The following is an 11,655-nucleotide window of genomic DNA, read 5'->3' on the forward strand; positions in this document are numbered from 1 at the left end:
TTTTTAGACAAGTTAGCTGAAAATATAGGAAGCTGTAGTTCTTTGGTAAATTTTAGAACAAATTTATGTGTTTTTAATTGCCTTTTAATTCTGGGACCTAAAGTAATAAGTTTGTATTTTTCTGCTTGCTTTTTTTTTTTTTAAAGATTTATTTATTATGAATGCAATACTCTGTCTACATGCCAGAAGAGGCCACCAGATCTCATTATAGATAATTGTAGGCCACCATGTACTTTTGTGTGTCAAGGCAGGTCCCTAATGCCACTTCTGAGCTTGGTGATTCTTGAGAACGTCTCATAGTTTTTTGTGTCGAGTCATACTCACTGCTATGACTCCGTGTATGTTAGTTTTATTGAGATATCATCTTGCTTCTTGTTTTATTTATTTATTTTTTGCCTTAGGCTTCTAAGTGGTAGGATTGCAGACAGATCAACACACCCAGCAGGCAGCAGTAATTTACTATAGTTATAGGACAGAAAGGAAGATCAGCAAAGGGAAAAGGTGCGTGGGGCAGAATCAGAGGCAAACCAGATGTATATGTGTGCATATATTTGTGTGTACACACACACACACACACACACACACACACACACACACACGCCGTGTCCTAGCACAAGCTAACATTTGGGCTTCCTATAAGAGAGCCAATTTTTCTTTATAGCTTATATTGTTTGTGCAAATAGTTTAGGAACAGTGACACACTCAGTAATTAGTTCTTAGACTGGTGGGAACCTCCTGAAACCTGTGTTGTAAGCTGACAGTCAAGGACTACCATGTAACAGTCCTTCCTTAGTGTAGGCACTCTTAAGGCTGCTGCGCTAGATTTTCTGCACACGTGTATTATATTGATGCAGTATAACTAAATATGAAGGGTATACTAGTTATTAATTCCAGTTCATTAAAAACTGGAATTTGTGTTTTTATTTATCTTTGCTCTTAGTAGAAGAAATAGATTGATGAGTTATTTTAAAAGAAATCTGTGTTATCTGTGCTTCAGTTTAAGTAATGCTAGCTTTATATGAGTATATTTCCTCTAGATAAGTACGTTTGTGGTTTGTGTTATCAGGACTACTATATGAGTACATTTCCTCCAGATAAGTGTGATTGTGGTTTGTGGTGGGACCAAGTGAGGACCGTGGTCGGCAGGCTCGTTGGTAGAGTGCATTATTTGTTTCTTTTATAGTTGAGCGTGGCCAGAATACTTAGTCTGATCAGCAACTTTATGTTAAATGGTATAGTTTTTCAACCATATTTTTCATCTTTTTTAGAAGGAAAATATAATTTGTTAACAGCCACATAAAAAAATATGTCTTGTGAAATGTTATCGTGGATGCTAATAAATGTTCATATAAAAATTTATGCTGGTTTCTCTGGCATAAGAAATTATATTAAAAAAAAACAAATCGGTGTTTGCCAAATGGAAAAAAAATAGTTGAAAACATTTTCACTGTTTTAAATGTCTGCTTTTTTATAGAAGAAAATTAAATTCTAACTTTGTTTTTATTCTTTATGATCTTATAAGTGAAGGTTCTTCAGGTTTGCTCTGCATCAGGTTGTTTTAAAATGTTTTCTGTTTAGCTTTTTAATTCTTTCATGGGGTTTACTGTGCCAATTTTTAATTTAAAAACCGTGGTTTTATGTATAATGAAATCATTCCCAGAATGTATGTGTCTTAATTAAAAAACAATTTTGTTTTAAGTTCTGCTTATATACTTTAGTGTGTACAGGGGTGTTGTCTGCTCCATGTCCAGAATAAGGCTTGGACTGCTGACAGTGCCTATAATTACCATAGTAACCAATTGGTAATCTGTTAGTATGTTATCTTATATCTATAGCTGGAGAGATGGCTCAGAGGTTAAGAGCTCTTCCTGCTTTTCCAGAGGACCTGAGTTTAGTTCCCAGCACCCACACTGAATGACCTACAACCTCTTTGAACTCAAGTTCTAGTTGATCTGATACCTTCTTTTGGCCTCCTCAGGTATCAGCAAAGACATGGTTTTGTATAACAATGAGGGTACACACACACACACACACACACACACACAGACATAAAAATTAAAATATTTAATTTTTAAAATGAAAAAGGCATTAAATTAAAAAATTAAATATTTAAATGTAATACTGAAATAAAATATTCTAGAAGTTGTATAGAAGTAGTTTACAATAATTTTAGTTAAAAAACATGCATTAGTGTCTGGCATTATAGCATTATACAGAACTTTCCTAGTATATTCTTATACATGAAAACAACAGCAAACTTGAATGTTAATTCTATTTCTTGTTAACTAGCAGATCATATTTGAGGCAAATCTAATTTGAATTAACTTTAGGATGCAGTTGCAGTAATCTGTCAGCAATGTCTTTTGCTCATCTTATGCTAACACATCAGACTGTAGAACCCTAGAGATATAAGATCTACTGTATGTGCGATGTGCTCTATAAGCTAATGTGTTTTTAAGGCCGCATGGGAGCAGACAAGGGTGTGTGGACAGGGATGATGTCACAGAAGCGCCAAACAAACAGATCTCATCTGCTGAAAAAAGAAGGTATGTGACAGCAGTTCTCTTCTTCTTTTTTTTTTTTTTTTTGTTTGTTTTTTTCAAGACAGGGTTTCTCTGTGTAGTCCTGGCTGTTCTGGAACTCACTCTGTAGACCAGGCTGGCCTCGAACTCAGAAATCCTCCTGCCTCTGCCTCCCAAGTGCTGGGATTAAAGGCGTGCGCCACTACCGCCCGGCACAGCAATAATCTTCTTGAGTCTTCATACCCTGAGACAGCACCTGCCTAAAACTGGCTTCAGGAAAAAGTAGAAAAGTATAGTTAGTGTGTTAGCAACCCTCCTTTACTCGTGAGAGAAAGTAGGGAAGAAAGGTAAGGTACCGGGAATGAGTACTTACAGTATTTCCTTCAGCATTCTCAGTTCTCTCTCCTCCTTCTGGGCTATGGCTTGAACACAAATCACTGGGTGAGGCAAGCACTTTACCACTGAGATACACCATTATTTAAGTGATATTTATTGCATAGGAATTCCTTTCTGGAGCTCTGTGCTCCTGGTTCAGCCTGCTGACAACACACTGGATTTATTTTGGCATCAACTCGCTGTGGAGACCAAGACTCAGACTTAATTAACTTCATGGGGGGGGGGCCTACACCATTATTTTCAAAAGTAATTTTTTAGTAAAGCTAGGAAGGGCTTTCAGCGTAAGCCTCTCTCATTATAAAGGATATAAATTAGTTTGAAAGAATGAAGGAGAAATAACATAATTGAAGGGTGTTGTAATGGATTTGAAACATCTGGGAATTGTAGTTTGCAGAGATGACACAAGAAGTTACACTGTTCTTGTAGAGGACTCAGGCTTGAGTCCCAGCAATACATCTGATAGGTTAGCAGCTGCCTGGAATTCCAGTGCCAGAGGAATCTGATACCTCAGCAGGCACATACACATACTTAAAAGATTACCTTGAAGTCCTGGTCCTGCAGTTGGACTGAAAATGGATTGAACATGTCCCCGCAGTGTGAGTTTTTAAGTTTATTTTTTATTTGTTTATTTTTGCTTATTGGTAGAGTTTTAATACTTATACTGTAAAATTAGTATTCAAGTTTATATTGATAACAAAGCAAATAACTTTATAGTTTCATTTTGGTGCTTTTTTTGTGTTGTCCATAAGTATGAATAGTTTTTTTTTTTTTTAAGATTTATTTATTTATTATATATAAGTACACTGTAGCTGTCTTTAGACACACCAGAAGAGGGCATCAGCTCTCATTACAGATGGTTGTGAGCCACCATGTGGTTGCTGGGATTTGAACTCATGACCTTTGGAAGAGCAGTCAGTGCTCTTAACCGCTGAGCCATCTCTCCAGCCCCCTAGTTTTTTTTTTTTTTAAAAAACAAAAACTTAAAGGAAAACACATGGGCCATCAAGATGCCCCAGTAGGTGAAGGTGCTTGCCAGAGACCTAATGACCTGAGTTGATCCTTGGAATCCACATTATGTGGGAGAGAACTGCCAAGGTTGACCTCTGACTTCCACACTTGAACCATGCCACATGTATTATAAAAACAAACAAAAAATTTAAAATTGTTGAAATGTAAAGCAAACCCACAGGAGCTCTGGGGATGTGGCTTAGTGGGTGACTGGTTGTCACATGGACAAAGCCCAGGGATTAACCCCCAGGGTATCATAAACCTCACATGGGAGCATACCTGTGACCCCGGCACTAAGGGTGGGAGGGTCAGAAGTTCAAGGTTCTTCTAGGCTTTAGAGGAAATTCAAGGTGAAGCTGGGGTGCATGAGACATCTTCTCCTCCCACCCCCTCAAAAAAAAGACTAGGATCAGGGACAGGATCATGACAGGGTAATGGGGGACTGAATATGTATGGAAAGGTCTCAGTGGAACTTGTACAGTTGATGTATGCTGAGCATGAAGACAGTAAGTTATCCTAAATACAGTATGATGAAGGTGATGCCTGTGCTGAACGGTGTCCTTTCTTAGAGAAAACAGATAGATACCGCCACTGGCTGTTAGAAAACTCGCTGTTCCAATTAGGTTTTCATGAAGATCCAACTTCTCTTTGTTTTTTTTTTTTCTTTCAAGAAAGTTTGTTTTTTAAATTCTTTTTAAAGACTTTTTTTTTTTAATCTCCAAAGGGATAATCTTCTTTTCTAAATGGGACTATAGTTAGGAGTTGTGTGTGTGTGTGTGTGTGTGTGTGTGTGTGTGGTATTTCATATGAAAAAGATTTCTAATCTGTGGACCCAGTGAAGCAGGCTAAAGAATAAAGAAATAAAATGCCATAGTTTTAACTAGCATTTTTGAAAGAAAGGATAATTCCTATTCCCTTTTTCTTCTTCAAGGGCATATGTATGTACAGGTGTTGTGAAGGCTGAAGTGACCCTCTAGTGTCTTCCTGCATCCTGTTCCACTGTATTCTCTGAGATGGGACTTGGCCTGAATGCAGAGCTGCCATGGCTGGCTAGCAAGCCCTGGGCACTGTTGTAGCCCCTCCCTAGCTGTGGGATTATAGACATGCACGGCTGAGTTAGCTCTTGTCTGTGTGCTCAGGGTTGAACACAGGTCCTCATGTATTCCAAGTCATTTACTCACTGAGCCTTCTCAACTCCTTATTTTTTGTTCTTCAAGACATGGGGTTTTTACATGTAATTGAATTTTACTGTGTAGCCCAGGCTGGCCTCAACTCCACAATCCTTTGCTTCAGCCTCTCAAGTGCTGGCATTAATGGCATGTGCCACTTTTTCCAGCCTTTATGTTGAATTTTTATTTCCTAAAAATACCTGGATTTTAATATTTACTCTCTCATATTGTTTGTTTTAGTGTTCAAGATAATGGGCCACCCAAATGTGCTGACCTTGCTATCACGAGTCCATTTGCAGGCATGCTCTTTGGTATGTCCAGCATTTTCAGTTGATTAGACCTTTGTTGAATTAAATGTCCTTAGTGAGAACTCAGTGTTGTAAGTAATGATGCCTTTGTGAATAACAGCAGGCATTTATTGAGGCTTACTTTATGATGGGTACCATACTAAGCATTTAGTATGCATTGTATAGGACTGTTGATACCTTAAAGTTAAATAACTAAATTAGCTATATGGGTTATAGATGATAGCTGAAATCAGTTTGAGTAATAAGGTTTTATTTTTTTTTTAAGCTAGGATTTTGATATGAATGTTTCTTTTTATTCTATTTTATATGTAACTCTTCATATTCTTTGCTTATTGTATTTTATTTCACTTCTTTTGAACACTTCATTCTACTGCTCTTGCGCCTTAATCATTATTCTTGTGTGTGTGTGTGTGTGACAGACAGACCGACAGAGGGAGAGAGACAGAGAGAGAGATACAGAGAGAGAGAGATGCAGAGAGAGATTTGAGACTGTGACTGTCAAAGACAGAGACACAGGCAGACATAGAGAGTGACAGAGAGAACTGAAAAAAAACTCAGACTCTCAGAGACTGAGAAAGACTCTTGGCCTTTTCAAGGGCTTTTCAAACCTAAAGCCCACACTAGTGACCCACGTCATCATCCTATCAAAGAGTTACTAAGCATTCAAAATATATGAGCTGATGGGGGCCATTTATATTAAAACCATCATACTTATTCTTTTTATATAGTTTCTGAATAAGTGTTTTTTTTTTTTTCAAAATCATGATGACCCAAATTTTCTATTTTTTTTTTTAATCAAAGGTCGAGGTTATTACTGAATGTAGTCCTTTTGTTTTGGTATATTATGTTTGTCTTCATTTCATTTCAGAAATAGTATGGTGAGCCTTGGTCTTTGCTTATAGCTTTCTATACAAAAGAAGTTGTTCTTTGAATGGACACTTTGAAAGCTTAGCTAAAATTTGGTTTTAGAAAGGTACGAGAAAATTGAATAGCATATTAGGTTGATATGCTAAAAGCAACCTAAAAGTTAAATTTTGTCTTTGAGACATAGTCAGCTGGTATTTTTAGACATTTATTTCCTAGAAATGACTATTGTGAGAAAGATGGTTATGCTCACAAAAACTTAGTTCTTGTGGCCTATAAGGTTTGAGCAAGTTAATCTTTTAGATAAGAATAAAGACACATGCTTAGGCTGTATTTTGAATGGATGGTAAAAGGAGAAGTAGTAAGCTGAGAGCAGGCTGAAAGTTAATTTTATCAGCAAGAAGGTTACTCTGCCATTTACAGAGGAGTGTACTGAGGTCACTGGTATGCAGTCAGGAACTACGGGCGACATGCCACATAGTCCAGGCTTTGCAGTGAGCAAGAGGTGCCACATAGTCCAGGCTTTGCAGTGAGCGGGACGATGTTTGTACAGGGAGGGAGCTTACACATCTCTAAAGGTGGTGGATTTCATCTCATGTTACAACTGTGCAGGTCATGAAAATACTCTAACTCCACTTGTGCTAAAATTTATTTTCCTATTGTTTAGCTTCAGATATCTCATTTGGGACTTTTACTTAATTAAAAAAAACAAAATAAAGCTAAGCTGAACATGGTAGTACACACCTTTAATAGCAGCACTTGGAGGTGAGGTAGAGGCAAGCAGATTTCTGTGCATCTGGGGCCATCCTGGTCTACATAATAAGTGCCAGGACAGCCAGGGCTACATAGACCAGTGGTTCTCAATCTGTCAGTCTCAATCTTCACAGGGGTTGTGTATCAGATATCCTGCATATCTGATATTTATTTACATAATGGTTCATAACAGTAGCAAAATTGCAGTTATGAAGTAGCAATGAAATAATTTTGTAGTTGGGGGTCATCACAACATAAGGAACTCTATTAAAGAGTTCACAGCATTCATTAGGAAGGCTGTAAACCACTGGTACACACCCTTTCTTAGCAGGGCGGGGTTGGGGGAGCGCATGAGCAAGTTTGGAGGGAAATAACAATGTACTGTGGCATTTAGAAGAGAACACGAATTACTTAAATGTATATACTTAAATTTATACAATTGAAAGCTTTCCTTGAGTTTTGTATTTTTGTTACTGCCTTTTTGTATCTCATTTCTAGGGATTGAGTTGAGCACTGTTGTGCCTACCAGCTAAGAGTTACGCCACAGAATTACATTCTTAATGCGTGTTGGTGTCTCTTATAGTCTGGGAGCACAGTTCACAAAATATTACTTCACGTTTGTGGGATTTATTAAAAGATTTTAAAAGCTTTTTATTTACTTTTTTGGTTTAGAATATTTGAGACAGAATCTTTTTGAGTAACCCAAGTTGGACTAGAACTTGCTTTGTAGCTCAGGCTGACTGAATTCACAACTCTGTCTACTTTCTAAGTGCTGAAATTACATGTGTGTGCTTCTTTTCTTCTCTTTTCTGTTCTCTGAGACACTGTTTCAAAAAATTACTATAGTCCAGGTTGGACATCAACTTGAGATCTACTGAGATTACATGCATGAGCCACCATGCCTAGGTAAATAATCTTTTTAATGGCTTAGAAAATACAGTGTGTATTTAAAAGATTGTTTATGGTCTGGTTGCCAATCATAATGGTTTGTAACTCAGTTAAATCAGGCTGGTTGATATTAATGATTTGTTTTTTTCTGGTTTTGCCAGTCATATAGAGAAGTATTAGTTATCTGACCTTCTTGCCCATAGATGGGACGTGCAGTGACTTATTTGAGCAATCTTATTCAGCAGGTTTCAGCAAGACCTTTGTGCACCTGAGGAAGAGGATGGATTATTGTTTCTGTTTGGTGGAGGGCTCTCTGTCTCTGTCTCAGGAATGTGTTTTTCTCACTGTTCCTGTCTTTCCCCCAGAGTGGTGGTTTATCTTTGTGAAAGGTTTCCATCAGGATTTCATGCAGCAGTTCCATGGTCCTTACCAGATGATGGTAGGATTTGATTTATCCTACCTTATATGATTTATATGAGATTGATTTATATCTCATATAAATCAATTTTATATTGATTGATATGATTTATATGAGAGAAATCTGGAAAGCAGGACATATGGTGTGCCTAAGAGGTCTCTTTCAGAACTTTGTATTGCTTCTCTTTCTGGTGAGCTTCTGGCAGAGGCCATCAGATGACTAGAAATTCCTCTTGTTCTGGGACTCTGTAGTGTACTCTAATGCACAGATGGCTTTTAGGAATCTGTTGAAGGATCAGCTAGTTCCTTTCATGCACTGTATGGCGGCTGCCTCTTCCCCATAGTCTGCTAGCATTATGATGCTTGGGTTCCCACCTCTGTATGGATTACTGATTTACTCCTTGATGTTCAGTTCTTGTATATATTGACAACCGCAGCTTTCTGATGAGCGTTTAAAAAAGTCACAGTTTTGTAGATAACGGAACTTCTTCTCATGTAGAATCAGAGTGATGATCTTTTGTGGCTTTTTATCTTCTATACAGAATACCTCCTGATATGGGTTTTCCTTTTTGTAGTGGCTTCCATTTTCTTCTTCATTATTTCTTCTATTTTTTGTTGTGTGTGTGTGTGTGAGAGAGAGAGAGAGAGAGAGAGAGAGAGAAAGAGAGAGAGAGAGAGAGAGAGGAGAGAGAGAGGAGAGAGGAGAGAGAGAGAGAGAGATCTTCAGGGCCTTCATGGTATACAATTGTTGGAACTCCATTATTGGGATCATTAGAAGTAAACAGAGGGACCGTTTTCACTTTTCGATGGACACTTGTTAAATTTAAGAAGTATATAGAAGCTTCTAAGGTATCTTAGTTACTCTTCTGTTTCTGTGGTGAAACATTGTGATCAAGGTAACCTAAAGAAGAGTTTATTTGGTGTCTAGTGGCAGACAGTTAGACTCCATTATGGTAGGGGACCACAAGGAGGCAGGTGATAGGCCGCATAGGAGGAGAAAGCTGAGAGTTTACAACTTAAACCATAAGCGTGAATTAGAGAGAGCAAACTGGAAGTAAGGGAAGGCCTTAAGTTCTCAGCCCACTCAGGCACTCTTCCAAACAATGCCACCAGCTCGGACCAAGTGTCCAAAGCCCAGGACTTAGGAGCGTTTCTCATTCAAACCACCATATCAGGAGTTGGGGAGTAGAGTCTTCAGTTGCTCAGAGCAAAATTTGGCAATTACTAATACATGTCATGTTTGACCCATGATTAGAACTCATAAATTAAGAAAGTTATTGGTGTATTGATGTGACTTTCCCCGTAATTATAGTAATCACTTAAACAGTGAATTTCGTAACCTTGAGTTTTAGTTGCATGTGATAAATAAGAGTTAAGATTTTTTTTTAATCCAGGGGGTGAAGATCGAGAACTTACCAAGAGAAGGAAAGAGAAATATAGGCAAGAACTACTGGAACAGATAGCTGAACAGCAGCAGAAGAAGAGACGGTAATGGAAGCTTATGTTTAGCAGAAAGCGCTTGCCTGAAAGGTCAACAATAAGAGACAGTTTTTCCTATTGTAACTTGATTGCAAATCACCTACCAGTGTCTGCTAGGTTATTGCCCATATACAAACAGACTCAAAAGTAGTTTACTTTGAAAATAAGAAATGGTAAGCATACATTCACGCATATAAAGTGTAGTAAATCACAGTGCTTCGTTGTATTCAACCCTGTCTAGAATCTTTTTTACTTTTGATTAATTTTCCTTTGACAGTTTCACAGACATAACTAATCAATTTTAATCCTTCTCACCCTCTCACAATCTTAACCTGTGAAGCATTGAGATTAGGAATAAGAATATTGGTCCCAAAGAATTTGAAAGTTACCTTTGATTTTTTTTTTCTCACCTCCAAGAGGAAAGTAATGTCTTCATATCTACTATTAAGCTATCTTTAAAAAAAAAATCATTAATATTTGTAGTGCTGGCCTTCAAACCCAGAGCCTTGTGCTTGTTAGTTAAGCCAGGTCTCTACTATTGAGATTTTCTTTTATGTTATGTGTATGGGTGTTTTGCCTGTTTGCCTTTTCGTATGCTGTGTGTGTGCCTGGTTCCCTGGAGGCCAGAAGAGGGTGCCTGGGTCTGTAGATCTGGGGTTCCAGGTGGTTGTGAGCTGCCAAGTGAGTGCTGAGCACTGAGCCTCCGTGGTCTGCAAGAACAACAAGGGCTCTAACTGCGGAGCATCTCTGCAGTGTTAGAGAGACTTTCTTTAAAAATCTTTATGGAAAGAATTTAACTTTTTGGCATGAAAATATACATGTGCTCTTAAGGAGGTTTTATTTTTTTTCTTTTATAAAATACTTGGTTTTGTTTTTATCTTTTATTCTGTGTAAATTACTTTGTCTTTGAAATATCTCCAGTATTCATTTTGACATAGGTATTCTAAAGCACTTGACATGTAAATTACAGTTTCTTATGTACTGTGATTAAATTTGACTTTAGGATTTTAAAGCTTTATTATCAAAGGAATTATTTGTATTTGCAAATGTATTATACAGGCTTTATGTACAGACCTATTTCATTTATGACTGTAATTTTGACAAAGTATGTTTACTACAATTTTTCAATTTATAAAATCTTAATTTCGTTTAGAGAAAAAGAGTTAGCATTTGGAATTACAACTTCTGGAGTACAAGACCGTGAAAAATCGGTAAGAGTTCTTGGCATCTTTTAGTGTTTAATCCTTTATTCAAAGAAGTCTCAAGTGTGTTAGTAGCAGGGGAGGCTCAACATTCTGGGATACTGTAGAAAGCAGCTCAGTTGGATTTTCATAACTGTCAATCATAACTACTATGAACTATAGAAATGTTAACTGATGTTAAATATTACCCACTGTTAGTCTAAGATGATTTCCCTTTCATTTGTGTATCATTTTTTAGAGTTTGTTTTATCTTCTGCTTACATGTGCCACATCCATGGGAAAGTTAAACCAGTGTAACTTAAACTTGATGTTAATACTGTTTTTAACTATGTCTTGACAATTTATTTTTCATGAGAATAATTTTTTAAAAATGTGTAACTTGTGTCTTTCATTTTGTTACTGTGAAACTAGAAGGATAATCATACTCTTTTTACTTGACTTTTTGCAATTCTCAACATCATTAAGTGGAATGGCTCATACACATCATTGCAGTTAAGTAAGGAGGAGGTAACGATTTATTGCTTTCCCCGCAGTCCCTTTGTTGCTGTTGGATGTGTAGTGGTTATTTGCTGAAAGTTTTTGTTTCTTTTGCTAATGATGGTTAAGACTTCTAGTTTTGCCGGGCGGTGGTGGCGCACGCCTTTAATCC

At 37.3% G+C, this 11,655-nt stretch overlaps 1 protein-coding gene across 13 annotated transcripts in view; it reads left to right on the plus strand.

Moving 5' to 3' along the window:
• The window catches only part of Cspp1 (centrosome and spindle pole associated protein 1), a 96,604-nt gene that overhangs the window by 41,167 nt on the left and 43,782 nt on the right, over nucleotides 1-11,655 (plus strand). For 7 of the 13 annotated variants that reach the window (XM_031366832.1, XM_031366828.1, XM_031366830.1 and 4 more), the window contains 4 exons: nucleotides 2,460-2,546; nucleotides 5,336-5,406; nucleotides 9,720-9,813; nucleotides 10,958-11,015. The exons of 1 other annotated variant lie outside the window; for it this stretch is intronic. In XM_031366832.1, coding sequence (XP_031222692.1) covers nucleotides 2,460-2,546; nucleotides 5,336-5,406; nucleotides 9,720-9,813; nucleotides 10,958-11,015 — 310 coding nt within the window. Of the gene's footprint in view, nucleotides 1-2,459; nucleotides 2,547-5,335; nucleotides 5,407-9,719; nucleotides 9,814-10,957; nucleotides 11,016-11,471; nucleotides 11,514-11,655 lie in introns of all 13 variants that reach the window. 5 more of the 13 variants (XM_031366826.1, XM_031366825.1, XM_031366829.1 and 2 more) reach the window with 1 other exon arrangement.

The sequence above is a fragment of the Mastomys coucha genome, unplaced genomic scaffold, assembly GCF_008632895.1.
Source record: "Mastomys coucha isolate ucsf_1 unplaced genomic scaffold, UCSF_Mcou_1 pScaffold14, whole genome shotgun sequence".
Classification (NCBI taxonomy): domain Eukaryota; kingdom Metazoa; phylum Chordata; class Mammalia; order Rodentia; family Muridae; genus Mastomys; species Mastomys coucha.